This window comes from Atractosteus spatula, chromosome 5 (assembly GCF_055471065.1).
Source record: "Atractosteus spatula isolate fAtrSpa1 chromosome 5, fAtrSpa1.hap1, whole genome shotgun sequence".
Classification (NCBI taxonomy): domain Eukaryota; kingdom Metazoa; phylum Chordata; class Actinopteri; order Semionotiformes; family Lepisosteidae; genus Atractosteus; species Atractosteus spatula.
This window is the reverse complement of record NC_142710.1, coordinates 312,535-328,201: the sequence shown is the minus strand read 5'-3', so window position 1 is coordinate 328,201 and position 15,667 is coordinate 312,535. Positions and strand designations below refer to the sequence as shown.

The following is a 15,667-nucleotide window of genomic DNA, read 5'->3' as shown; positions in this document are numbered from 1 at the left end:
CACAGCAGAGCTCAGGGCTGTGTCTGTGTGTGTGTTTCACTGGCTCACAGCAGAGTTCAGGGCTGTGTGTGTGTGTTTCACTGCTGGGTCACAGCAGAGCTCAGGGCTGTGTGTGTGTTTCACTGCTGGGTCACAGCAGAGCTCAGGGCTGTGTGTGTGTGTGTTTCACTGCTGGGTCACAGCAGAGCTCAGGGCTGTGTGTGTGTGTGTGTTTCACTGGCTCACAGCAGAGCTCAGGGATGTGTGTGTGTGTGTTTCACTGGCTCACAGCAGAGTTCAGGGCTGTGTGTGTTACACTGCTGGCTCACAGCAGAGCTCAGGGCTGTGTGTGTGTTACACTGCTGGCTCACAGCAGAGCTCAGGGCTGTGTGTGTGTGTGTTTCACTGCTGGGTCACAGCAGAGCTCAGGGCTGTGTGTGTGTGTGTTTCACTGGCTCACAGCAGAGCTCAGGGATGTGTCTGTGTGTGTTTCACTGGCTCACAGCAGAGCTCACGGCTGTGTGTGTGTGTGTTTCACTGGCTCACAGCAGAGCTCAGGGCTGTGTGTGTGTGTGTTTCACTGGCTCACAGCAGAGCTCAGGGCTGTGTGTGTGTGTGTTTCACTGGCTCACAGCAGAGCTCAGGGCTGTGTGTGTGTGTGTTTCACTGGCTCACAGCAGAGCTCAGGGCTGTGTGTGTGTGTTTCACTGGCTCACAGCAGAGTTCAGGGCTGTGTGTGTGTTTCACTGGCTCACAGCAGAGCTCAGGGCTGTGTGTGTGTGTTTCACTGGCTCACAGCAGAGCTCAGGGCTGTGTGTGTGTGTTTCACTGGCTCACAGCAGAGCTCAGGGCTGTGTGTGTGTGTTTCACTGGCTCACAGGAGAGCTCAGGGCTGTGTGTGTGTTTCACTGGCTCACAGCAGAGCTCAGGGCTGTGAGTGTGTGTGTTTCACTGCTGGCTCACAGCAGAGCTCAGGGCTGTGTGTGTGTGTTTCACTGGCTCACAGCAGAGCTCAGGGCTGTGTGTGTGTGTGTTTCACTGGCTCACAGCAGAGCTCAGGGCTGTGTGTGTGTGTGTTTCACTGGCTCACAGCAGAGCTCAGGGCTGTGTGTGTGTGTGTTTCACTGGCTCACAGCAGAGCTCAGGGCTGTGTGTGTTTCACTGGCTCACAGCAGAGCTCAGGACTGTGTGTGTGTGTGTGTGTGTGTGTGTTCACTGGCTCACAGCAGAGCTCAGGGCTGTGTGTGGGTGTGTTTCACTGGCTCACAGCAGAGCTCAGGGCTGTGTGTGGGTGTGTTTCACTGGCTCACAGCAGAGCTCAGGGCTGTGTGTGTGTGTTTCACTGCTGGGTCACAGCAGAGCTCAGGGCTGTGTGTGTGTGTGTTTCACTGGCTCACAGCAGAGCTCAGGGATGTGTCTGTGTGTGTTTCACTGGCTCACAGCAGAGCTCAGGGCTGTGTGTGTGTGTGTTTCACTGGCTCACAGCAGAGCTCAGGGCTGTGTGTGTGTGTTTCACTGGCTCACAGCAGAGCTCAGGGCTGTGTGTGTGTGTTTCACTGGCTCACAGCAGAGTTCAGGGCTGTGTGTGTGTGTTTCACTGGCTCACAGCAGAGCTCAGGGCTGTGTGTGTGTGTTTCACTGGCTCACAGCAGAGCTCAGGGCTGTGTGTGTGTGTTTCACTGGCTCACAGCAGAGCTCAGGGCTGTGTGTGTGTGTTTCACTGGCTCACAGGAGAGCTCAGGGCTGTGTGTGTGTTTCACTGGCTCACAGCAGAGCTCAGGGCTGTGAGTGTGTGTGTTTCACTGCTGGCTCACAGCAGAGCTCAGGGCTGTGTGTGTGTGTGTGTTTCACTGGCTCACAGCAGAGCTCAGGGCTGTGTGTGTGTGTGTTTCACTGGCTCACAGCAGAGCTCAGGGCTGTGTGTGTGTGTTTCACTGGCTCACAGCGGAGCTCAGGGCTGTGTGTGTGTGTGTTTCACTGGCTCACAGCAGAGCTCAGGGCTGTGTGTGTGTGTGTTTCACTGGCTCACAGCAGAGCTCAGGGCTGTGTGTGTGTGTGTTTCACTGGCTCACAGCAGAGCTCAGGGCTGTGTGTGTTTCACTGGCTCACAGCAGAGCTCAGGACTGTGTGTGTGTGTGTGTGTGTGTGTGTGTGTGTGTGTGTTCACTGGCTCACAGCAGAGCTCAGGGCTGTGTGTGGGTGTGTGTTTCACTGGCTCACAGGAGAGCTCAGGGCTGTGTGTGTGTGTGTTTCACTGGCTCACAGCAGAGCTCAGGGCTGTGTGTGTTTCACTGGCTCACAGCAGAGCTCAGGGCTGTGTGGGTGTGTGTTTCACTGGCTCACAGCAGAGCTCAGGGCTGTGTGTGTGTGTTTCACTGGCTCACAGCAGAGCTCAGGGCTGTGTGGGTGTGTGTTTCACTGGCTCACAGCAGAGCTCAGGGCTGTGTGTGTGTTTCACTGGCTCACAGCAGAGCTCAGGGCTGTGTGTGGGTGTGTGTTTCACGTCGCTCCTCAGCTGTGCTACCCATCGCTGCAGCTCACCTCATGTGGTCATACTTCTTGAACAGGGCGTTGTACTCCACCGCCCTCTGCTGGAGCTCGACGTCACTGCAGCTGCCGAAGATGGACACCAGCCTCCTGATGCGACTGGGAGAGATCAAGGAGGAAGGACACAGAGACAGAAGGGGGTCTGAGTGATGGGCATCGGACTCTACGCACTGGAGTTGAAGCCAGCATGTCAGCAGTACAGGGCACAAAAAGCTTTAACAACAGGTCAGGGTTGTGTTTCACCGTGACTTCTGCAGTAACATAACTGCAGAGCTGAAACGTCCTGCAAGGTGTCTTCACAACAGTAAAAGGGCAAAACAATAAGGTGTAAACAGAGTAAACAATATAGTATTGTAAATGCATGAGGACTACAACTTTACTATAAATACAGTCAGACAGGTCAGGAGCTGCATCAGGGTGTCTGACTCAAGAAGTGTAAATACAGTCATACAGGCGGGTCAGGAGCTGTATCAGGGTGTCTGACTCAAGAAGTGTAAATACAGTCATACAGGCGGGTCAGGAACTGTATCAGGGTGTCTGACTCAAGAAGTGTAAATACAGTCAGACAGGTAGGTCAGGAGCTGTATCAGGGTGTCTGACTCAAGAAGTATAAATACAGTCAGACAGACAGGTCAGGAGCTGTATCAGGGTGTCTGACTCAAGAAGTATAAATACAGTCATACAGGCGGGTCAGGAGCTGTATCAGGGTGTCTGACTCAAGAAGTGTAAATACAGTCAGACAGACAGGTCAGGAGCTGTATCAGGGTGTCTGACTCAAGAAGTGTAAATACAGTCAGACAGGTAGGTCAGGAGCTGTATCAGGGTGTCTGACTCAAGAAGTATAAATACAGTCAGACAGACAGGTCAGGAGCTGTATCAGGGTGTCTGACTCAAGAAGTATAAATACAGTCAGACAGGTCAGGAGCTGTATCAGGGTGTCTGACTCAAGAAGTATAAATACAGTCAGACAGGTCAGGAGCTGTATCAGGGTGTCTGACTCAAGAAGTATAAATACAGTCAGACAGGCGGGTCAGGAGCTGTATCAGGGTGTCTGACTCAAGAAGTATAAATACAGTCAGACAGACAGGTCAGGAACTGTATCAGGGTGTCTGACTCAAGAAGTATAAATACAGTCAGACAGGCGGGTCAGGAGCTGTATCAGGGTGTCTGACTCAAGAAGTATAAATACAGTCAGACAGACAGGTCAGGAGCTGTATCAGGGTGTCTGACTCAAGAAGTATAAATACAGTCAGACAGGTCAGGAGCTGTATCAGGGTGTCTGACTCAAGAAGTATAAATACAGTCAGACAGGCGGGTCAGGAGCTGTATCAGGGTGTCTGACTCAAGAAGTATAAATACAGTCAGACAGGACAGGAGCTGTATCAGGGTGTCTGACTCAAGAAGTATAAATACAGTCAGACAGGTCAGGAGCTGTATCAGGGTGTCTGACTCAAGAAGTATTAATACACTAAGACAAGTCAGGAACTGTATCAGGGTGTCTGACTCAAGAAGTATAAATACAGTCAGACAGGCGGGTCAGGAGCTGTATCAGGGTGTCTGACTCAAGAAGTGTAAATACAGTCAGACAGGCGGGTCAGGAGCTGTATCAGGGTGTCTGACTCAAGAAGTATAAATACAGTCAGACAGGTCAGGAGCTGTATCAGGGTGTCTGACTCAAGAAGTATAAATACAGTCAGACAGACAGGTCAGGAGCTGTATCAGGGTGTCTGACTCAAGAAGTATAAATACAGTCAGACAGGTCAGGAGCTGTATCAGGGTGTCTGACTCAAGAAGTATAAATACACTAAGACAAGTCAGGAACTGTATCAGGGTGTCTGACTCAAGAAGTGTAAATACAGTCAGACAGGCGGGTCAGGAGCTGTATCAGGGTGTCTGACTCAAGAAGTATAAATACAGTCAGACAGGTCAGGAGCTGTATCAGGGTGTCTGACTCAAGAAGTATAAATACAGTCAGACAGGCGGGTCAGGAGCTGCATCAGGGTGTCTGACTCAAGAAGTATAAATACACTAAGACAAGTCAGGAACTGTATCAGGGTGTCTTACTCAATGTTCTCTGAGATCCGTGTGCTCAGTTTCATGATGGCTGTGAGAGCAAAGGCTCGGGTTGCAGGGGTCGACATGTGAGACTGCAAGACCGTCTCCAGCGAATCGAGAACCTCGTCCTCCGTCACCTGGCAACAACACACACCTTTACCTCATTACCATGGACACAACATGAACAAATTTTTCAATAGCTGTCTCTCTGTGTGAGGAGTGTCTTTAGGGTCTATATTAGGGTCTGTATTAATCTCTCTGTGTGAGGAGTGTCTCTAGGGTCTATATTAGGGTCTGTATTAATCTCTCTGTGGGAGGAGTGTCTCTAGGGTCTACCTTAGCATCTGTATTAATCTCTGTGTGAGGAGTGTCTCTAGGGTCTATATTAGGGTCTGTATTAATCTCTATGTGTGAGGAGTGCCTCTGGGGTCTACCTTAGCATCTGTATTAATCTCTGTGTGAGGAGTGTCTCTAGGGTCTATATTAGTGACCGTATTAATGTCTCTTTGTGAGGAGTGTCTCTAGGGTCTATATTAGGGTCTGTATTAATCTCTCTGTGGGAGGAGTGTCTCTAAGGTCTATATTAATGTCCCTGTGTTAGATGAGTCTCCAGTGTCAGAATTGTCTATTAGACACAGTACCGGTTTGGTCTCAGTCTCCTCACAGTCACCAGACAGGAGCAGGTCACCGTACTCTCCGATACACCAACACGCCACCTGAGCCAGCGGCTGCTGCACAGACCACACACAGAAACAGGGCAGAAACACTTTAACACAGAATAAAACAGCACCCACAGTAACATTCCAAACGGTAAAACAGGAAATCATGAGCACAGACTGAAGCATGAAGAAAACAGACTGGAGAAGCCACAGACACCTGCTCCCTTCCTCCAGACCTCCTGGGTTGCTGCTGGGAGAGGTGTTAGTGGGGCCAGCAGGGGGCGCTCACCCTGCGGTCCATGTGGGGCCTAATGCCCCAGTATAGAGACGGGGACACTATACTGTAAACAGGATGAGACGTAAAACCGAGGTCCTGACTCTCTGTGGTCATTTAAAATCCCAGAGTGTTTCTCGAAAAGAGTAGGGGTGTGACCCCAGTGTCCTGGCCAAATTTCCCATTGGCCCTTACCAATCATGGCCTCCTAATAATCCCCCTCTCTGAACTGGCCTCATCACTCTGCTCTCCTCCCCACTGAGAGCTGGTGTGTGGGGAGCGTTCTGGCGCACTATGGCTGCCGTCACATCATCCAGGTGGGGCTGCACACTGGGGGGGGTGGAGGGGATCCCCATTACCTGTAAAGCGCTTTGAGTGGAGTGTCCAGAAAAGCGCTATATAAGTGTAAGCAATTATTATTATTATTATTATTAGATCTCTCCTCTTCCACCCATCTTCTGAAACGACTTCTGCCCTGTCTGCCCTCCTCCCTGTATCGCCCTGTACCTGGGAGATGTCGCTGACCAGGGCTCCGTACAGTCTGTGGACGGTGTAACAATGCAGCTCCTCAGAACTGGAGATCAGCTGGATGAGATTGGGCACCGTCTCATCCCGAACATACCCTCCTGCCTGAGAGACAGAGGGGTTAATACTGACACACTGACTGGACACTCCAGTACATTAACACTGCACTGAGAGAGAGGGGTTCATACAGACACACTGACTGGACACTCCAGTACATTAACACTGCACTGAGAGAGAGGGGTTCATACAGACACACTGACTGGACACTCCAGTACATTAACACTGCACTGAGAGAGAGGGGTTCATACAGACACACTGACTGGACACTCCAGTACATTAACACTGCACTGAGAGAGAGGGGTTCATACAGACACACTGACTGACTGGACACTCCAGTACATTAACACTGCACTGAGAGAGAGGGGTTCATACAGACACACTGACTGACTGGACACTCCAGTACATTAACACTGCACTGAGAGAGAGGGGTTCATACAGACACACTGACTGGACACTCCAGTACATTAACACTGCACTGAGAGAGAGGGGTTCATACAGACACACTGACTGACTGGACACTCCAGTACATTAACACTGCACTGAGAGAGAGGGGTTCATACAGACACACTGACTGACTGGACACTCCAGTACATTAGCACTGCACTGAGAGAGAGGGGTTCATACAGACACACTGACTGACTGGACACTCCAGTACATTAACACTGCACTGAGAGAGAGGGGCTCATACAGACACACTGACTGACTGGACACTCCAGTACATTAACACTGCACTGAGAGAGAGGGGTTCATACAGACACACTGACTGGACACTCCAGTACATTAACACTGCACTGAGAGAGAGGGGCTCATACAGACACACTGACTGACTGGACACTCCAGTACATTAACACTGCACTGAGAGAGAGGGGTTCATACAGACACACTGACTGGACACTCCAGTACATTAACACTGCACTGAGAGAGAGGGGTTCATACAGACACACTGACTGACTGGACACTCCAGTACATTAACACTGCACTGAGAGAGAGGGGTTCATACAGACACACTGACTGGACACTCCAGTACATTAACACTGCACTGAGAGAGAGGGGTTCATACAGACACACTGACTGACTGGACACTCCAGTACATTAACACTGCACTGAGAGAGAGGGGTTCATACAGACACACTGACTGGACACTCCAGTACATTAACACTGCACTGAGAGAGAGGGGTTCATACAGACACACTGACTGACTGGACACTCCAGTACATTAACACTGCACTGAGAGAGAGGGGTTCATACAGACACACTGACTGGACACTCCAGTACATTAACACTAAACTGAGAGAGAGGGGTTCATACAGACACACTGACTGACTGGACACTCCAGAACATTAACACTGCACTGAGAGAGAGGGGTTCATACAGACACACTGACTGGACACTCCAGTACATTAACACTGCACTGAGAGAGAGGGGTTCATACAGACACACTGACTGACTGGACACTCCAGTACATTAACACTGCACTGAGAGAGAGGGGTTCATACAGACACACTGACTGACTGGACACTACAGTACATTAACACTGCACTGAGAGAGAGGGGTTCATACAGACACACTGACTGGACACTCCAGTACATTAACACTGCACTGAGAGAGAGGGGTTCATACAGACACACTGACTGACTGGACACTCCAGTACATTAACACTGCACTGAGAGAGAGGGGTTCATACAGACACACTGACTGACTGGACACTCCAGTACATTAACACTGCACTGAGAGAGAGGGGTTCATACAGACACACTGACTGACTGGACACTCCAGTACATTAACACTGCACTGAGAGAGAGGGGTTCATACAGACAGACAAAATTTATTTATGTATAGTTATTTACCATAGTCAGAACACGCATGATGGTGTCAATATGCCAGCGTTTAGATGGAGCATACCTAAAACAGAGAATAAAAAATTGATTAGAGATTAATACAGACACTTATATAGACCCTAGAGACACTCCTCACACAGAGAGATTTATACAGATCCTAACATAGACCCTAGAGACACTCCTCACACAGAGAGATTAATACAGACCCTAATATAGACCCTAGAGACACTCCTCACACAGAGAGATTAATACAGATCCTAATATAGACCCCAGAAACACTCCTCACACAGAGAGATTAATACGGACCCTAATATAGACCCTAGAGACACTCCTCACACAGAGAGATTAATACAGATCCTAATATAGACCCTAGAACCACACCTCACACAGAGAGATTAATACGGACCCTAATATAGACCTAGAGACACTCCTAAATCAGAGAGATTAATATAGCACCTTATATAGACCCTGATACAGACAGAATGAAAGAGATCAGGAGACAGACGGACAGACAGGCGGACTGACTGACCGCTCGGCGGCGTTGAAGATGCCAGACGCAGTGTCGGCCCGCAGCTCGGGGGGACAGGAATCGAGGAAGAGGAGCAGCTCCTTCATCATGGACCGGATGTTGAGGGAGTTCATGAGCGAGAGAGAGAGCTCCAGGGCCCGGCTGGAAAGAGAGAGCGGGAGGCGGTTCAGTCATCGGATCAGGCGCCCACTACGGGCTCGGGCCCCCTCACACCCGAGAGCCCCACAGACACCGGGCCCCCTACGGGCTCGGGGCCGCGCACACACGAGGGCCCCACAGACACCGGGCCCCCTCACACCCGAGAGCCCCACAGACACCGGGCCCCCTCACACCCGAGAGCCCCACAGACACCGGGCCCCCGACGGGCTCGGGGCCGCGCACACCCGAGAGCCCCACAGACACCGGGCCCCCTACGAGCTCGGGGCCGCGCACACACGAGGGCCCCACAGACACCGGGCCCCCTACGGGCTCGGGCCCCCTCACACCCGAGAGCCCCACAGACACCGGGCCCCCTACGGGCTCGGGCCCCCTCACACCCGGGAGCCCCACAGACACCGGGCCCCCTACGGGCTCGGGCCGCGCACACCCAAGAGCCCTACAGACACCGGGCCCCCTACGGGCTCGGGCCCCCTCACACCCGAGAGCCCCACAGACACCGGGCCCCCTCACACCCGGGAGCCCCACAGACACCGGGCCCCCGACGGGCTCGGGGCCGCGCACACCCGAGAGCCCCACAGACACCGGGCCCCCGACGGGCTCGGGCCCCCTCACACCCGAGAGCCCCACAGACACCGGGCCCCCTACGGGCTCGGGGCCGCGCACACCCAAGAGCCCTACAGACACCGGGCCCCCTACGGGCTCGGGCCCCCTCACACCCGAGAGCCCCACAGACACCGGGCCCCCTCACACCCGGGAGCCCCACAGACACCGGGCCCCCGACGGGCTCGGGGCCGCGCACACCCGAGAGCCCCACAGACACCGGGCCCCCGACGGGCTCGGGCCCCCTCACACCCGAGAGCCCCACAGACACCGGGCCCCCTCACACCCGAGAGCCCCCCAGACACCAGGCCCCCTACGGGCTCGGGGCTGCGCACACCCGAGAGCCCCACAGACACCGGGCCCCCGACGGGCTCGGGCCCCCTCACACCCGAGAGCCCCACAGACACTGGGCCCCCTACGGGCTCGGGGCCGCGCACACCCAAGAGCCCTACAGACACCGGGCCCCCTACGGGCTCGGGCCCCCTCACACCCGAGAGCCCCACAGACACCGGGCCCCCTCACACCCGGGAGCCCCACAGACACCGGGCCCCCGACGGGCTCGGGGCCGCGCACACCCGAGAGCCCCACAGACACCGGGCCACCGACGGGCTCGGGCCCCCTCACACCCGAGAGCCCCACAGACACTGGGCCCCCTACGGGCTCGGGGCCGCGCACACCCAAGAGCCCTACAGACACCGGGCCCCCTACGGGCTCGGGCCCCCTCACACCCGAGAGCCCTACAGACACCGGGCCCCCTACGGGCTCGGGCCCCCTCACACCCGGGAGCCCCACAGACACCGGGCCCCCGACGGGCTCGGGGCCGCGCACACCCGAGAGCCCCACTGACACCGGGCCCCCTACGGGCTCGGGCCCCCTCACACCCGGGAGCCCCACAGACACACTGGAAGGCTTCTGGGTCATGCCGGCGTCACACCGCACGACCGTCCCCGGGATCTCCAGTCGGAGCCCTCACTGGCATAATCAGGAGAAGATGTATTAGCGAGCTGCGGGGAGCCCCGGCGCCCCCCCTGCCCCCCGCCGCGCGACTCTCGACAGCCCCGGCGGCTCTCTGCCACACGGTCACACTGGTCCGATGTTCCCGCAGCGCGTCGCGGTGGCGCAGGGGCGGGCTCTGGCGTCTCCCGCCTGCGCCGGGCGCGTCTCCTCGCGGGCCGCGGCGGGGAGCCGGGAGGGAGTCGTGGGACGATCCCTGGCCGTACAGTCGGACCCCCCCCCCGGCCAGCCAAGGCAGCGAGATCCAGCAGCGGCGGGCGTGAGACGCGCAGGCTCTCCGGCGGGAAGCGGAGTCGAGTCCTGGAGGGCGTCGCCGGCGCCAGAGAGACAGACCTGCTCATACAGGGCTCCCCTGGCGCAGGAAGCACTGCCGACTGAGTCAAGGAAGAGCATGTCTGCACAAAGAGTGGTGGGGGTCGAGAACAAGCTGCTCATCCCTGCGCTTGGGAGACGATGCTGCTGAGGGAATTTAAAGACGAGAGCCGATGAACGAGAGGGTCGTTACCGTTTGACCGAGGCGTCTGGATCCTTCAAACAGTCTACAATGGTGCCACGGTGGCGCTGCACAGCATTGTGGTCTGTCTGTACCATCCTCTGGAGAGACGTCATGGCGATATAGCTGAGAGAGAGAGGGGTTCATACAGACACACTGACTGGACACTCCAGTACATTAACACTGCACTGAGAGAGAGGGGTTCATACAGACACACTGACTGACTGGACACTCCAGTACATTAACACTGCACTGAGAGAGAAAGGGTTCATACAGACACACTGACTGACTGGACACTCCAGTACATTAACACTGCACTGAGAGAGAGGGGTTAATACAGACACACTGACTGACTGGACACTCCAGTACATTAACACTGCACTGAGAGAGAGGGGTTCATACAGACACACTGACTGACTGGACACTCCAGTACATTAACACTGCACTGAGAGAGAGGGGTTCATACAGACACACTGACTGACTGGACACTCCAGTACATTAACACTGCACTGAGAGAGGGGTTCATACAGACACACTGACTGACTGGACACTCCAGTACATTAACACTGCACTGAGAGAGAGGGGTTCATACAGACACACTGACTGACTGGACACTCCAGTACATTAACACTGCACTGAGAGAGAGGGGTTAATACAGACACACTGACTGGACACTCCAGTACATTAACACTGCACTGAGAGAGAGGGGTTCATACAGACACACTGACTGACTGGACACTCCAGTACATTAACACTGCACTGAGAGAGAGGGGTTCATACAGACACACTGACTGGACACTCCAGTACATTAACACTGCACTGAGAGAGAGGGGTTCATACAGACACACCGACTGACTGGACACTACAGTACATTAACACTGCACTGAGAGAGAGGGGTTCATACAGACACACTGACTGGACAGTCCAGTACATTAACACTGCATTGAGAGACGGGGGTTCATACAGACACAGGGCCTGGTGTGGAGACAGACTCACCGGATGTTTCTGTCCGTGTTCAGCAGGAAGCGCCCCAGAATATTGACGGCCAGGACCTGCAACACAGCAGGGGGCGCTGTTATGTGCGAGCAGCAGCGGTCAGTGTGAACAGGTCAGACGGGGGGGTGCAGTGCCGTCAGTGTGAATGGGTCAGACAGTGGGGGTGCAGTGGCGTCAGTGGGCCAGAGGGGGCGCTGTGCCGCCAGCGTGAACGGGTCAGACAGAGGGGGTCCAGTGCCGTCAGTGTGAACGGGTCAGACAGCGGGGGTGCAGTGGCGTCAGTGGGCCAGAGGGGGCGCTGTGCCGTCAGTGTGAACGGGTCAGACAGCGGGGGTGCAGTGGCTTCAGTCGTCCAGAGGGGGTGCAGTGGCGTCAGTGTGAACGGGTCAGACAGTGGGGGTGCAGTGGCGTCAGTGGGCCAGAGGGGGCGCTGTGCCGTCAGTGTGAACGGGTCAGACAGCGGGGGTGCAGTGGCGTCAGTCGTCCAGAGGGGGTGCAGTGGCGTCAGTGTGAACGGGTCAGACAGTGGGGGTGCAGTGGCGTCAGTGGGCCAGAGGGGGCGCTGTGCCGTCAGTGTGAACGGGTCAGACAGCGGGGGTGCAGTGGCGTCAGTCGTCCAGAGGGGGTGCAGTGGCGTCAGTGTGAACGGGTCAGACAGTGGGGGTGCAGTGGCGTCAGTGGGCCAGAGGGGGCGCTGTGCCGTCAGTGTGAACGGGTCAGACAGCGGGGGTGCAGTGGCGTCAGTCGTCCAGAGGGGGTGCAGTGGCGTCAGTCGTCCAGAGGGGGTGCAGTGGCGTCAGTGTGAACGGGTCAGACAGCGGGGGTGCAGTGGCGTCAGTCGTCCAGAGGGGGTGCAGTGGCGTCAGTGTGAACGGGTCAGACAGCGGGGGTGCAGTGGCGTCAGTGGGCCAGAGGGGGTGCAGTGGCGTCAGTGTGAACGGGTCAGACAGTGGGGGTGCAGTGGCGTCAGTCGTCCAGAGGGGGTGCAGTGGCGTCAGTGTGAACGGGTCAGACAGTGGGGGTGCAGTGGCGTCAGTGGGCCAGAGGGGGCGCTGTGCCGTCAGTGTGAACGGGTCAGACAGCGGGGGTGCAGTGGCGTCAGTCGTCCAGAGGGGGTGCAGTGGCGTCAGTGTGAACGGGTCAGACAGTGGGGGTGCAGTGGCGTCAGTGGGCCAGAGGGGGTGCAGTGGCGTCAGTGTGAACGGGTCAGACAGTGGGGGTGCAGTGGCGTCAGTCGTCCAGAGGGGGTGCAGTGGCGTCAGTGTGAACGGGTCAGACAGCGGGGGTGCAGTGGCGTCAGTCGTCCAGAGGGGGCGCTGTGCCGTCAGTGTGAACGGGTCAGACAGTGGGGGTGCAGTGGCGTCAGTGGGCCAGAGGGGGTGCAGTGGCGTCAGTGTGAACGGGTCAGACAGTGGGGGTGCAGTGGCGTCAGTGGGCCAGAGGGGGCGCTGTGCCGTCAGTGTGAACGGGTCAGACAGCGGGGGTGCAGTGGCTTCAGTCGTCCAGAGGGGGTGCAGTGGCGTCAGTGTGAACGGGTCAGACAGCGGGGGTGCAGTGGCGTCAGTGGGCCAGAGGGGGCGCTGTGCCGTCAGTGTGAACGGGTCAGACAGCGGGGGTGCAGTGGCGTCAGTCGTCCAGAGGGGGTGCAGTGGCGTCAGTGTGAACGGGTCAGACAGTGGGGGTGCAGTGGCGTCAGTGGGCCAGAGGGGGTGCAGTGGCGTCAGTGTGAACGGGTCAGACAGTGGGGGTGCAGTGGCGTCAGTGGGCCAGAGGGGCGCTGCTCCCTCTACGAGAGGGTCAGTAGTAGTGAACATGGACAGGCCTGCTGACCCTCAGGCCGCTCTCGGAGTTGATGTCCATCACCGTGACGACCGTCTCGTACAGGATGGCGTTACCGGCCGTTTTACTGCTGTCCGTGTTCGTGGCCACCTGGAAAACAATCAATACACTAATCAATCACCTGACAGACCTGCCCAGCGGGGCTCCCCTGCTCCCACCAACTCATCGCATGCACACTGTCTGTTCTCTGTTCTTCTCTGGGAACAGTGCAACATCAGCAAGAGGGTGTTTCAAACAGAGGACAGGAGGCTCTTCTTTACACAGAGGGGGGTGGGGGTGTGGAACAGGCTGCCCAGCCATGTTGTTGAAGCCGATACCCTGGCTTCTCTCCAGACACAGCTGGGTGAGATCCTCCAGTCAGGACAGGAGGCTCTTCTTTACACAGAGGGTGGTGGGGGTGTGGAACAAGCTGCCCAACAAGGCATTAATTGATTGATTGACTAATATCAATAAGAAACAATAATAAACTGTCTGATTTTCCCTACACATGCTCTAAATAACACCCTAGGAATCAGTCTCCACCTGGCAATTCATATATGACTCTTTGAGAAACCAGACTGCTTCTTAGCAACTGGAATGAGTGGAATAACCGAGCACTGCTTGAAGAGAAATCAGGGGTACCTGTGCAAGAATGTCATTCATGGCCTCACTGGCTACATCATCATGACGACCGAGGATCCTCAACAGCCGAAGAATACGCACCTGAGAGAGGGGGAGGGGTTAATATAGACACACTGACTGGACACTCCAGTACATTAACACTGCACTGAGAGAGAGGGGTTAATACAGACACACTGACTGACTGGACACTCCAGTACATTAACACTGCACTGAGAGAGAGGGGTTCATACAGACACACTGACTGGACACTCCAGTACATTAACACTGCACTGAGAGAGAAGGGTTCATACAGACACACTGACTGACTGGACACTCCAGTACATTAACACTGCACTGAGAGAGAGGGGTTCATACAGACACACTGACTGACTGGACACTCCAGTACATTAACACTGCACTGAGAGAGAGGGGTTCATACAGACACACTGACTGGACACTCCAGTACATTAACACTGCACTGAGAGAGAGGGGTTCATACAGACACACTGACTGACTGGACACTCCAGTACATTAACACTGCACTGAGAGAGAGGGGTTCATACAGACATACTGACTGGACACTCCAGTACATTAACACTGCACTGAGAGAGAGGGGTGAATACAGACACACTGACTGACTGGACACTCCAGTACATTAACACTGCACTGAGAGAGAGGGGTGAATACAGACACAGTGATTGACTGGACAGACTCAGACCTGCAGAAAGGGGTCACTGATTCCAGCCACGTTGTGCTCTGGGGAATATCCTGACAGGATAAGGCTCTTCAGGATCTGGACCAGATCAGGCACTAACTGAACAGAGAGAGCCTATGAGTCCCACCATATGGCAATCACAGAGAACAGCACACTACAATCAGAGGGCACACAGTCACAGCACACTACAGTCAGAGAGCTCAGGCTCAGCACACTACAGTCAGAGGACACACAGTCTCAGCACACTACAATCAGAGGGCACACAGTCACAGCACACTACAGTCAGAGAGCACACAGTCACAGCCCACTACAATCAGAGAGCTAAGGCTCTCTGTCACACTACAGTCAGAAAGCACGCAGTCGCAGCACACTACAGTCAGAGAGCACAGTCTCAGCACACTACAGTCAGAAAGCACGCAGTCGCAGCACACTACAGTCAGAAGGCACGCAGTCGCAGCACACTACAGTCAGAAGGCACGCAGTCGCAGCACACTACATTTAGAAGGCACGCAGTCGCAGCACACTACAGTCAGAGGACACACAGTCGCAGCACACTACAGTCAGAGAGGGTGCATGACTGTTCTTCCAGTGTGTGATCTCACAAGTCAGTCTGCACGTGTGTGTACAGTGTCAGTGCAGTAGCAGTGTAACACACAGCAGTGACAGACGGAGAGGTGAAGCTCATGTGCACAGTGTGAGGAGGGTGGAACAAGCTGCCCAGCCATGTTGTTGAAGCCGATATCCTGGCTCCTCTCCAGACACAGCTGGGTGAGACCCTCCAGTCA

General features: G+C 55.3%; 1 protein-coding gene across 3 annotated transcripts in view; it reads right to left on the bottom strand.

Annotated features, from left to right (window-relative positions):
- The window catches only part of ap1g2 (adaptor related protein complex 1 subunit gamma 2), a 36,713-nt gene that overhangs the window by 13,254 nt on the left and 7,792 nt on the right, over positions 1-15,667 (bottom strand). For 2 of the 3 annotated variants that reach the window (XM_088916066.1, XM_088916067.1), the window contains 11 exons: positions 14,886-14,981; positions 14,189-14,269; positions 13,559-13,657; positions 11,729-11,784; positions 10,745-10,858; positions 8,467-8,607; positions 7,947-8,001; positions 6,022-6,144; positions 5,223-5,312; positions 4,591-4,718; positions 2,521-2,625 (listed from right to left, as the gene is read on the bottom strand). In XM_088916066.1, coding sequence (XP_088772192.1) covers positions 2,521-2,625; positions 4,591-4,718; positions 5,223-5,312; positions 6,022-6,144; positions 7,947-8,001; positions 8,467-8,607; positions 10,745-10,858; positions 11,729-11,784; positions 13,559-13,657; positions 14,189-14,269; positions 14,886-14,981 — 1,088 coding nt within the window. The remainder of the gene's footprint in view (positions 1-2,520; positions 2,626-4,590; positions 4,719-5,222; positions 5,313-6,021; positions 6,145-7,946; positions 8,002-8,466; positions 8,608-10,744; positions 10,859-11,728; positions 11,785-13,558; positions 13,658-14,188; positions 14,270-14,885; positions 14,982-15,667) is intronic. The other variant, XM_088916068.1, reaches the window with a different exon arrangement.